Genomic DNA, 12,341 nt, shown 5'->3' on the forward strand with positions numbered 1-12,341 from the left:
GGGATCCAAACCTGCGAACCCCGGGTCAAATAAACCTAACTGCTATGCCACTGGGCCGGCCCCTCAGGTGTCTTCTTAGGTTAAAATTCTTAGGTGGACAACTTAAATATATATTCTGAAAGCCGTTTCCACCATCCAGGGAGGTAGGAAATGTGTTTTGAGTAATACAAGCTTATTTAAATAAATTGTCATAACTCAAAGTCTAGGAAAGACATTAAATTCCTAAATCAGCTAATCTATGTCTCTAAAGTAGAATTAACAAGATTCTTGGCCCCAGCTGTCCAGAATGACCTTCAGAGACCATGGGCCTTGTCTCCAGCACCTCTGTCTCTGTCTCTTGCGGGGTGGGGGGGCGGTGAACTCTCTCCCTTGGGGCCCCATTGGGCTAGGTGGAGGTGTGGCCCTATCTGGAGGGTCCCAGAGCAGGCGCTTCCAGCCTGGAGGGGTCACCTACTCTGCACAGACCTTGACTGAGGGGCCGGTGAGTCCCCTGAGCTCTGAGGGACACTGAACCCTTTCAGGCTCCGGGCCTGGGCCCCCTTCCCCGTCCCTTTTCAGCTAACCCGGCTTCTTCTTCCTGGACCCCCTTCTTGCTGCTGGAGTTCCCTTCCTTTGGTGGGTTTCTGGGTTTTCCTCCTGCTGTGAGTGAGCTGGACTTCGGATTGGGTTTCCAGGTGAGCCTTGTCTTTGCTGAAGGGCTCAGCTCAGCATGAGTAGTTGCAAAGATGCTGCAGGACGAATGAAAAGGGCAGGCAGGGGGTTGAAGAAACAGAACGTGAGGGGGTGGCAGACACTAGGTCTCTGCCTTCCGGAAAGGGTTGGATCTGAGGGCTGCAGGCCGAGGTGGGCACGTCCAGATGCTGGGCTTGGGGCAAGTCCCCCGCACCTGATGTGTCTTCTGTGGGACCCGGGACTGTAGCACAGCCTGCCCCCCAGAACTGCCCCTTCTTGCCAGGGTGCTCCTGCCGGGGAGGGGGCAGGGTGGCTCTGCCTGTGCAGGCACCCGGCTGGCACTGAGCTGGCTGAGGTGCAGGCACTTCTGGGTTTAATAACCAACGGCTGTCTGAAGTTCCTTAACTCTGGTGCTTAGCTACACGCAGAATGGCATTTTGCACATGTTGGACAGAAATAAGAGAATCAAGCCCCGGCCAGAAAGGTTCCAGAACTGCAGAGATCTGTTTGATCTTATCCTCACCTGTGAAGAGAGGGTGTATGACCAGGTGGTGGAAGGTAAGAGCGCAGATGTGGGATCTGCCGCACACCTGTGCTGGGCGAGATGCGGGGCCCTCTGGTCGCCATGGCCTTGCGGCCTCTCTCATCTCAGCTGGACACACAGCCGCTGTCCTCGGTTCTCCCTTTGTATTGCCCAGCCCACAGCTAGCAAAGGATTTTTTTTTTTTTTTTTGAGGACGGTTAGCCCTGAGCTAACATCTGCCGCCAATCCTCTTTTTGCTGAGGAAGACTGGCCCTGAGCTAACTTCCATACCCATCTTCCTCTGCTTTACATGTAGGATGCCTACCACAGCATGGCCTGACAAGCAGTGCCGTGTATGCACCCAGGATCCAAACCTGCGAACTCTGGGTCGCCGAAGCAGAATGTGCAAACTTAACCGCTGCACCACCGGCCGGCCCCAGATTTTTTTAAAGATTGGCACCTGAGCTAACATCTGTTGCCAATCTTCTTTTTTTTTTTTATTCTTCTCCCCAAGCCCCCGAGTACCTAGTTGTATATTCTAGTTGTGAGTGCCTGTGCTTGTGCTGTGTGGGACACTGCCTCAGCATGGCCTGATGAGTGGTGCCATGTCGACACCCAGGGTCCGAACCAGCAAAACCCTGGGCCTCCAAAGCTGGGTGCACAAACTTAACCACTCGGCCACAGGGTGGCCCCTAGCAAAAGATTTTTGAAGCATCTGTGGGCTCCTCTGGGCAGGGGAAAGTGGGCAGGGCTGTAGCGAGGTGGACGGAGGGCCTGGCCCCTAGGCTGCGGCCCAGCTGTGGAGATTGTGGCCTTCTGGCTGATCATGTTCATCAGAGCAAAGCCACTTGTGTGCTGGCCAACAGCACCCTACAGGTTTCATGGAGGAGCTGGGCCCTGCCTTTCAGGTGTGAAAGTGCTGTGGGATGCTTTACCGCAGGACGGGCTGGATGTTTGAGGGTGAGGCAGGCAGCCTGGTGTTGAGGTTGGTGATCACATTTCCTCGAGTCACAGATATAGTGGGGGCGAGGCTCCTCCAGCGGGGCGGGTACTCGGGACCGGTCTGATGCTTCCTCCTCAATTGAATTCCCCAAAGGCCAGGGGCAAGAAGAGCGGGTGAGGCACTCACCCTCCTGTGCCCTGGCTCTGAGGCCTCTGGCCCCCGTGTCCTTTTGTCCTGGTTAGATCTGAATTCCAGAGAGCAGGAGACCTGCCAGCCGGTGCACGTGATCAACGTGGACATCCAGGACAACCATGAAGAGGCCACCCTGGGGGCGTTCCTCATCTGTGAGCTCTGCCAGTGTGTGAGTAGCCAGTGCTCCTGCTCCTGTCCCCTGCTCTGGGCTGGGCCAGGGGTGCGTGAGAAACTCTGGGAGCCTTTATGTGCTCTGGGTCAAGAGTCCAGGTCTGCCTGGCCTGGGGCCCCAAGCAGCAGTCCCTGCCAGAGGGAGATGACTATGACCATCCCCTCCACACAAGGGTTTCACCATGAAAGTGACTGTCACACAATTTGATTCTCGTTCAGTTCATTTTCAAATGTTAAAACTCAAGTAAATGCAGAGGTGTCCACAAGTCTGAGAACCGACTAAAGCACCTTGTGCTTTTTGTTAAGTTGATGGAAGGGGTGCAGGAATCTGTTCAACATCTGGCTTTCATCAAGATGGCCATGTCTGTCCACCAAGAGCTTACAGGACACAGGCCCCTGCCAAAACCCCAGAAATGTCTAACGGAGCCTGGGGCCCCAGAGACAGATTCAAAGGGCTCGTGGGCACTCTGCCTTCTCCTCTTCACCCTCAGGACTGGTTGTTGCAGATATCTGGCCCTCCCCACATGGCCCTGGGCATCCTCCCTTGTGAGAAAACCCCATGGGCTCGTGCAGCCACTGTGCAGCTGTGCTTGGAGCAAAACATGTCCTCTCAGGTGTGACAAAAGGACCTACCCAAGGGGAAACCCACATGCCTTGTCCTGTTTTCTACCCATGGGATCTGTGTTTAGGTCAATTGACTGTGAGTGACAGAAAAATGAGGAAAAGAAGTGGCTTAACCAGGAAGTCTGTAGATAGGCAGACGTGGTTTGGTTGTTGTGTGAGGGACCCAGGCCCCTGCTCTCTTGTTGCTCCACCCAGCACAGCTTTTGTTTCCAACATGAGTCATGGTCCATTGTGGCTGCTGAAGCTCCACCAATTGTGCCCATGATCCAGCCATCATGCAAGAAAAAGGGCTGAAGGGGAAGACATGCCCTAGAAGTTGCACATGTGACTTCCACTTGGGTCACATTGATGAGAGCCAAGTTATGGAGGGGCCACTCTCCACTTCAGAGAGGCACTGCTTGTAGAGCGAGATAGGGGCAGCCAGCAGCCTTGGCGTGGTGTAGCCCATGCCAGGGCAGGTGTGCTCAGGAGCCAGCCCTGGGCCAACCCGGGGCTGTAGCCCCACCTTTTAGGGCAGGGGTTCTCCACCAGGGCGTATCTGCCACATCTGCACACATTTGTGGGTCTCACACCTGCAAAGGACACTAGTGGCAGCTGGTGGGTGGAGGCCACAGATGCCGCTCAACACCCTACAGTGCCCAGGGTCGCCCCCCGCAGAGCACTGGCTGGCTTCACCAGGTGACTTGGGGCAAGTGAATCCCTTCTGTGCCCCGGCTGCTCATTTGCAAAGTGGGGACGGGACGGGCAGTGAGGGTTCATCCAAGAACAGGCCCTGCTGCAGCCGCTCTGTGCCCAGCCCCCATCCCTGTCGGGTTCCTCCAGGGGAGGGCCACCGCCGCCCTGGGAACCCTGTCCTCAGGTTCCCTCCCTCCCCTAGGCGGGTGGGAATGAGTCCCCACATCACTGGTCAGCACTGGGACAGGCCAGAGGCGGCTTGTGTGCAGCCCTCCCTTCTGGGCACTGGGGCTGGTCGGGGCCTGGGGTCCCCCTGGGTCCCCCGAGTGGTCCAGGCGTCCGTAAGAAGGCACGCAGCTGGGGCAGGAGGCTTGTGTGCTCACGTGTGCCCGCCCAGCTCTGCTCCCGCTCAGGCAGCCTCTCTGTTCTTTCCAGATTCAGCACACGGAGGACATGGAGAACGAGATCGATGAGCTGCTGCAGGAGTTCGAAGAGAAGAGCGGCAGGGCCTTCCTGCACACCGTCTGCTTCTACTGACCTCCCAAAGCCACCTTTCGGAGCCTCCTTCCTTTTGTTAATACTTGTTCCTTCCTCACATTGTTTTTACTTGTAGCTGTTCTGCTGGGACGGTGGTAGTGCCCCATGAACTGTACATATGAAATGAGAAGAGACACGTGAATGCCAGATCAAAAACAATCAAGTTTTCTATCCCACTTGTACTTGTGAGTGGGATATTGATTATAAAGTTTTTTTCTTTAACCAAAAAAGAAAGAGACGGTTTACAGTGCGTTTCCCCGCTACGTCTGTCTGTCCTTGTGCGTTCCTTCCCCTCGCGCCTGACTGGCTGGAATGTACAAATACCTGAATAAAGCAACGGGCTGCATTTTCTTAGGAAAGAACCTGCAATTGTCCAATAAATAGATGCTGCTGCTGGACGTCCTTGCTTTCTCCTGAGCCCCCACCTGGCCCACCCCTGCCGGCCAGTGCAGGTCCTCTGGAGGGGGCGGAGGTGGGTGCCAGACACACTCCCTCAGGAGCAGGGGGCCTGGCCCTGCCCCGAGCCCCTTTGGAAAGGGGGGGCTTGGTGACCACAGTCCAGGGCTATGGGTCCAGCCTAGCTGCCAAGCACAACCCCGAGGTCCTCAAACGGCCTTCTCCCTGTGGCACCTGCTCCTGGGGCTGGGATCCGTTGCCCCTGGTGTCATCTGTCCCCCAAGGGGCCTTACTTCCTGGTGACCCCTCCTGGTTTCTGCAGCCGTGGGAAATCTCAGGTCCCTGGTGGGAAAGTAACGGGGGCTCCTGTGCAGGCAGTGTGGTCCATGTCGGTGTTGGCCATTCTGTCCCTGGGATGTGGACGCGGGCTTGGCTCAGGGGCTGCTCCCCAGGGCCCCAGCATCATGGGGCAGCCAGAGCAGGGCCATGGATGCTGGTCTCTGGGCTTCCAGGTTGACCAATCCAGATGCCTGGGGCTGGCCCCTAGGGAAGCTGGGGCTCAGCTGGTCCTGCCCCCACTGTGGGCCATCTTTTGGCCTTTGCTGGGCTCCGTCCTCAGGCCACATGCCCATGGCTTTGGAGTGACCTCCCTGACAGCTCCTCAGCAGCCCTACAGGCCCCTCCACTAAAAGCAGTAACTTGCTGGAGCGAGGCACTGCCCAGCCTGCCTGCAGCCCCTCACTCCTCGGCCGCAGGGGTCCGGGAGAGGGGCCTTATGCTGAGAAATGGGAGAGGAAGAACCAGGAGCCCCAGGGGCCTCTCCAGGACTGCCCCGTGGGGTCCGGACGTAACCCTCGGTCCAGGGGCGCTGGGCAGGCGACCAGGACCGGACTGGCCAGACGGGCGAGACCTGGCCCTGCGATCCCCGGGTTGGGGTACGGCGTCGTCGCCGGGGCGGGGCGGCCGCGGGTGGCGAGGTCCCTCCCGGGAGGCGGGCGCGGAGGGAGGAGGCTGGAGCCGGAGCCGCGCGCAGGGAGGAGGGAGGGGGGAGAGGGGAGGAGGGCTGAGGGCGGAGCGGTGCGCGGCGAGCGCGGCGGCCGGGTGGCCGAGCGACCCCAGGAGCGGCCGCGTTCCCTGCCCGCGCCCCGCCCCGTGCCCCCTCCCCGGCCGGCGGCGGTGGGTGCGCAGCAGGCTGACCTCTGCGGAGGCGGCGGGGGCTCAGCATCGGGCCGGGGCCGGGGGGGCGCCGGGGCCGGGGGGCGGCGCTCCGGCCCGACCCGGCCCCGCCCGATGTCCATGAGCGCGAACACCATGATCTTCATGATTCTGGGGGCGTCGATCGTGATGGTGAGCGGAGGGGCTTCCCGCGCGCCCGCTCCCCTATCCGCTCCCGCCTCCCGCGCCCGCGCACGCCTCCCCCTCCCGGGCCTTGTTTACGGGCCGCGCGGCCTGCGTTCCCCCATGTCCGGCCTGCGCTTCCCCAATCTCCGGCCTGCGCACCCCAAAATCCCGGGTCTGCGCACCCCCTGCCCAGCCTGGGCTCCCCTAAACCTCTGGCCCGCGCTCCCCAGGCCCTGGCTTCCCTTCGCTCGCCCCTCCCCCGGCCTGTGCTCCCCCGTCCCCAGTACGCTATTCTCCCGCCTGGGGACCCCAGCCCGGCCTGCTCCTGGGCGCTGAGCGGTCATGGGCTCTTCCAGGCCATCGCGTGCTTGATGGACATGAACGCGCTGCTGGACCGATTCCACAACTACATCCTCCCGCACCTGCGGGGCGAGGACCGCGTCTGCCACTGCAACTGTGGCCGGTGAGTCCGTGCCCGGCGGGGTACACGCGTGATCACCTATGTGCAGCCATGTCAGGGCCCACTGGGGCTCAGGTGAGCCCCATGCAGGCCAGGCATAGGGCCGCACCAGGCCGGTGGGGGCTCCTGAGGCTGGCACCAGGCTCAGTGGGGGAAGGACTGTCCAGCTTCCACTTGGGTTCTGGGAGCGAGAAACATGCCTGAGTCAGTTAGGACCCCCTTCCCAAAATGCCTTTAGAGAAAGAGCCCATCAGGGTGATGGGCAGAATGGGCCCCAGGCCTCCTGGAGACCAGGAGAGCAGCAGCCCAGCCCAGCAGCCCAGGAGGGATCCTGTGCGTGGCTGTGCTCAGAGTACACCATCCTCTCCCTGGGTCCGGACAGTGTCCATGAACTTTCCTGGGATCCAGGTACCGGGATGTGCAGAAGGTCAAAGTGAGCCTCGCCCAACCCCCTCATGGTACAGAGGAAGAACTGAGGCAAGGGGGGTGGAGCTTGCTCAAGGTCACTCAGAGAGTAAGAGGAGAACCCAGGCCCCCTACGCCCACTGTGTGATCCCCCCATTCTGTGCACATGCAGTGATGCAGTCTTTCTGGCCATGCATGTTTGTACGTCCATGTACGAAATAAACATCTTCTCATGAGACGCGCATGTGTGTACCGTCTGTGCGTATACATGTGCGTACTCACAGCGCACGCGCAGGCTCGCATGCCCACCCTCATCCCCACAGGACGCCCTCGTGCTGGGGCCAGTGAGAAGATAGACAGGGGCTTGAGCAGCAGAGACTCACCCAAGGTCACACAGCTAGCAAGGGACTGGGGGCACGAATCTGTGTCCTTTATCTCTGCCCGTACTCCTGCTGCAGGGACTGGGGGCACACGTAGTGGGCGTGGGGAGTGTGTGTGAGACAGGACAGTTTCATGCCTCATTAAGCATGCTCCATGCCTATGGGTGCAGACTCATGTGTCGAAGCCGAACATGAACACGGGCATTAGTGCAGGTAGCGATGAGTGTAAAGGACCCTCACGTGTGCTGGCCGAGAGCCATCAAGAAGGCTTGCCAGGTGGCCACACTTTCCCAGAGATCCCTGCACTCCTGCCTGGTGCATGCCGCCGGAGCTGAAGGAGGGGCCTGAGGTCAGCTCCACAGCCTCCTAGGCAGCAATGACCCAGAGGCTGTAAAGTGGGGTGATCCTGAGACCCTCCTGGAGACTGGTGGTGTGCATGACACTGGGCCCAGACTCTGAGCTCCGTAAACATTAGTAATGCACATTGTACATGTGTGTGGGCTGTTGTATTGTGACCAGCATGTGTGTGCCCGCGACCTCACACCACGTGCCCATCTGAGCAGACAGGGTGTGTTTTCAGAGTGTATTTGCACAGAGTGTGTGTATGGGTCACATTGTGTGTCCAGAGTACATGTGGACTCATGTGAAACAAGCATCTAGAGAATGCAGGCTGGAGCTGGGCCTGCGTGCACAGGTTAGTGGTTACTGTGTCTGTGGATGCAGAAAACACGGAGAGCCACGCTTACCATAGACAGAGTGTTTCTGCGTGTGTGTATGTGTCCACACGTGTGTGCTCTGTACACATCACTACATACAGGATATGTAAATTCGGTGTACAAGTCTTCTTGTATATTGAAATGTGTACGCACAGCACACCTATATAGTGAATATGCATTAAAGAGTGTGCTCCACTTGGGTGTAGTGAATGTGTCTGCAGAGTAGTTTTGCACATGAGGTGTCCATGTGTAGACCATGTACATGCATTGCACAATGGATTCTACCCATGTGTGTACACACCGTGTGCAGGATACTCATGCGCACATGCCTACATGGAGAATTTCATACATACACCATGTGTGTAAATTAATGCTCTAAAGCATGTGTGCCAGCAGGTGGTGTCTGTGCACACACAAACCCATGCATATGCCGTGGCACCACCAGAGAGGATGGTGTGTGCAAAGCATCTACATGTGATACACACCATGTTGGTGCTGGGCAAGCATGCACATGCACACGTGCAGCTTGTGGGGCCAAGTCCGTGGTATACACGCCATGTCCTGTGCATGTGGCCGGCGTGTATACACGACATGCGTCGGACCTCAGGTAGACACATGCAGCATGTGCGGCCCAGGCAGGACACATGTATGTACACATCATAGAAATACGTGTGCACACGGGAGACCTGAGCCCCCACCCCCCAGGGGCCTGATTTGGAGGAAGGAAGAGGGCAAGGGTCAAGGGAAGTGCTGCAGGTGCCAGGCCAGTGATGGGGGCACAGGTCATGCCCTCTGACCGCCCAGAGGTCCTGAGCCACTGGGGTGGTTGGGTCCCTGGCCTCATCCTACTTGCAATGCGCCAGGGGCATTTCTGGCTTCCTTGGTGACTCGATCTTCAAGTTTCCTGCCTTGACCAGCTGTGTGTCCTGGGGCGGGAAGCTGGTCCTGAGGAAGACCCTGTCAGGGCTCCTGGGCCCAGAAGGCTGGGGAGGGCAGGAGATGGTGGTGATGCTATGTTATCAACCCCCAAGAGGCCTGTCCTGGCATGGTGTGCCCGGGTGACAGGGATTGCCAACAGGTCACGAAGGGCATCCTCCCCTGGGGAGCCGGAAGCTGCCACACATTCTGGGTGGTGATCAATAGTTTTCCATCACTTATTGATGACCGATAGTGGCTATTGATGGATTGTGATCAGAAGAGCAACGGCTGCCAGATGTCAGGCACTTCTTGCTGACTGCTCCAGGGCTGATGGCCCCTGCTCCATGGGCCTGTGACTGAGGCCCCACTCACCATCCATGGGGACTGGTCACACTCTGGACGTGCTGAGCAGGATGGCCTCCAGGGTCCCCAGGAGGAGCAGGACAGGGTGTGAGGAGAGCCCAGCCTGCTGCTGTCCCTGCTGGGCTGGGTTTGGGGCTCCAGGACCCCCTGACCCCACTGGGAGGAAGGCACTGTGTGGTCCCTCCTGGCACAGGGACATCAGTGAGGGAGGGGCAGCAGGTGCCCGGGGTCAGGGAGGACTCGTGGGGTTTCCCGTTTTGAGAAGATTCCTCTGGGGCAGAAGTGCAGCATGACCAGTGGCAAGGGGGAGTGAGGGGGTCAGGCCCTATCTCGGCTGAAGACCAGGCGGAGGTGTCACCATCTAACTGAGGGGAAGTTGAGGAGGAGCAGGTTTGGGGAGGGAGGAGCTATTTTTAGGTGCGAGTTTGAGGTGTCTATAGATCCCACGTGGAGACGCCACGCAGGCAGCTGGAGCTCAGAGCAGACGTGGGGGGCGGCAGGGACCTGGGGGTGGAGTGGGGAATGCAGAGTTGGAGAAGTCGGTGAAGGGGCTTGGAGAGGAGAGGAAACCAGGAGAGGTGGCCCCCTGGGCAAGAGGACCCCAGGGTGGTCTGGGCAAGAGGAGGTGCTGCAGCCTGGAGGCTGAGAGTGCATGGACCTCGTGGTGCCTTGGGCGCCAGGGCCGGCAGCTCCCTCTCCAGGGCTCTCCTGTGGGCAGGGGGTGGGGGGCCCACAGTCTGTTGTCCTGGGTGCTGGGCTCCTGGGCAGGGCCACCCCAGCTGGGATCACCAGGCCCAGAGGGCTCCCTGGAGGAAGAAAGGATCCAGGTAGGCCTGAGGCTGGAGGAAGCCTTGTGGGGAGGGTTCATTGTGGCCCTCAGAGGCAAATGAGGGCCTGGAGGGTTCAGTGGCCTGAGCCTGGACAGTTGAGGGCATGGCTCAGGCACTGGGGGGGTGCTAGGACCCAGGGGAGGGGCCACGGTCCTCGTGGTCCTGGACAGCTGGACATCGTCCATCCCAGGAGCAGCAGAGCAGGTGGCAGACATGTGGATCTGTGAAGGGCATGGGCAAGGGGGCACACCCAGGAGAGGGAGTGAGAGGATGGGGCACAGGGCAGAGCCTCCAGGTCTCCAGCACAGAGAATCAGGGCAGGGGGCACCTGTGAGGGACACAGGAGCAGAAGGAAACCAGAGGCCCGGGGCAGAGCTGATCCCACGTGAATTTCCGTGGAGGGGATGCTGGGGAAAAGGTGCAGGGAATGTCGGGTGGGAGGGAGAAGCCAGAGGGCGTCCCCGAGGAACCAGCAGGTGCACTGCGACCCTGCCACCGGACCAGGACACCCCGCCCTGGGCCCTCACCCTGGAAGGATTCGTCCACCTGTACTGTGTTCCTGTGACCCGTCAGGGTCGCCTCTGAGCCCCAGGCGGGGCAGAGGAAGGAGGAGGGTGATGCCTGGGCTGAGACACAGCCAAGGCCGGCCCCGAACTTCTCTCTGACCGCTAACCTCGCAAACGCCCACCACCTGGGCAGCCTCACGCCCGATAACCCGGGTCCAGGCCAAGTCCGCTGGCCCTGCCCTACCTCAGCCCCAGAAGGGCTGATGCAAGGATCCCGGCGGGCGAGCGGGTGCCCTTACCGCGGGGGACCCGCCCGCCCTGCCGCCCCCAGGCACCACATCCACTACGTGATCCCATACGACGGGGACCAGTCGGTGGTGGACGCTTCCGAGAACTACTTCGTGACGGACAACGTCACCAAGCAGGAGATCGACCTCATGCTGGGGCTGCTGCTTGGCTTCTGCATCAGCTGGTTCCTGGTGTGGATGGACGGCGTCCTGCACTGCGCCGTGCGCGCCTGGAGGGCGGGCAGGCGCTACGGTGAGCGGGGCACAAGCGCGGCCAGCAGCCGGTCGGGAGGGCCTGACCTCCAGCGCGCGGACCACACCCCTGGCCATGCCCCGCCCCCGGCCCTATTCCTACCGGAAGACCACACCCATCCTGGCCCCCGCCCCCCTCCCCGCTCCTCCCCTGACCGCCCCATCATGGCCCCGCCCCGCCCCCGGCCGTATTAATACAAGACCCCGCCCTGACCCCGCCCACACAGCCCTCGCCGGACAGCGCCTTTCCTGGGCCCACTCCCCACCCCTCCAGCCCTGGCCCCGGCCCCGCCCCTGGCTGCCCCACCCCTCCAGTCCTGGCCCCGCCCCCGGTCCCTGACCACGCCCCCACCCCCGCAGACGGCTCGTGGACCTGGCTGCCCAAGCTGTGCAGCCTGCGAGAGCTGGGCCGGCGGCCACACAGGCCCTTCGAAGAGGCGGCGGGGAACATGGTGCACGTGAAGCAGAAACTCTACCACAACGGCCACCCGAGCCCGCGGCACCTCTGAGCCGCGCAGGACTCGTGGGGCCGCCGGCCACCGCGCCCACCTACACGGGACTGGACAGCCGCCCCGGGCCAGGGCGCCCGCGGCCGCCGGGCGTGTCCAGCGGAAGGTGCTGTCTCCTCTTCTTTTTATAAAGGGGTCGGGGTGGGGCCGGGGGGCCGCCGGTCTCAGGGGCCGGGGCGGCGTGCCCGGAGGGGGCGGTTGGGCCACCGGCTCCCTGCGGTCCTGCCTGGGCCCAGACTGGGACCACGACTGCTACTTCAAACCGGCTGTGCGCCCGTCCGCGCGTCCGGCTCCGGAGCCGGTTCTGCCGGCGGGGAGCGAGGCCGGGAAAGGGTCTTGGCCGGGAAGGGGCCGGAGCCCGGCCGCACCCCACGCCTGCACCCGGGCGTCTGCGGGCCGCAGTGGGGAGCAGGGCAGGGCAGGGCAGGGGTCTGGGGGAGGCCCCGGCCCAGCAGCAATAAGGTCCCTGAGCCCCGCTGTGGCGAGTGCGGCCATCCTGCCCAGGGCATCCCCGGTCGGGCGCCTCACTGTGACCCCTACCCTTGCTGGTCAGTAAACTCTCCAGAAAGCTCCAGCCTCTGACTCTTCCTTCACGTCTGACCCCGTGACCCTTCGCATCAGCAGACATACAGACTCTGTGA

The 12,341-nt window shown here is 61.0% G+C and overlaps 2 protein-coding genes across 2 annotated transcripts in view; both read left to right on the plus strand.

Annotated features, from left to right (window-relative positions):
* Positions 1-4,722, plus strand: part of SSU72 (SSU72 homolog, RNA polymerase II CTD phosphatase) — a 31,489-nt gene extending 26,767 nt beyond the window's left edge. The window contains exons 3-5 of the mRNA XM_014863145.3: positions 1,091-1,230; positions 2,381-2,499; positions 4,236-4,722. Of these exons, the coding sequence (XP_014718631.1) occupies positions 1,091-1,230; positions 2,381-2,499; positions 4,236-4,337 (361 nt within the window). The 3' untranslated portion in view covers positions 4,338-4,722. The remainder of the gene's footprint in view (positions 1-1,090; positions 1,231-2,380; positions 2,500-4,235) is intronic.
* Positions 4,723-5,783: 1,061 nt separating this feature from the next.
* On the plus strand, positions 5,784-12,274 carry TMEM240 (transmembrane protein 240). Its single transcript, XM_044769456.2, has 4 exons — positions 5,784-6,080; positions 6,431-6,537; positions 10,984-11,192; positions 11,552-12,274. Exons 1-4 carry the CDS (start codon positions 6,024-6,026, stop codon positions 11,698-11,700), a joined length of 522 nt encoding a protein of 173 aa, XP_044625391.1. The 5' UTR covers positions 5,784-6,023; the 3' UTR covers positions 11,701-12,274.
* Positions 12,275-12,341: the final 67 nt, after the last annotated feature.

Source organism: Equus asinus, chromosome 5 (assembly GCF_041296235.1).
Source record: "Equus asinus isolate D_3611 breed Donkey chromosome 5, EquAss-T2T_v2, whole genome shotgun sequence".
Taxonomy (NCBI): domain Eukaryota; kingdom Metazoa; phylum Chordata; class Mammalia; order Perissodactyla; family Equidae; genus Equus; species Equus asinus.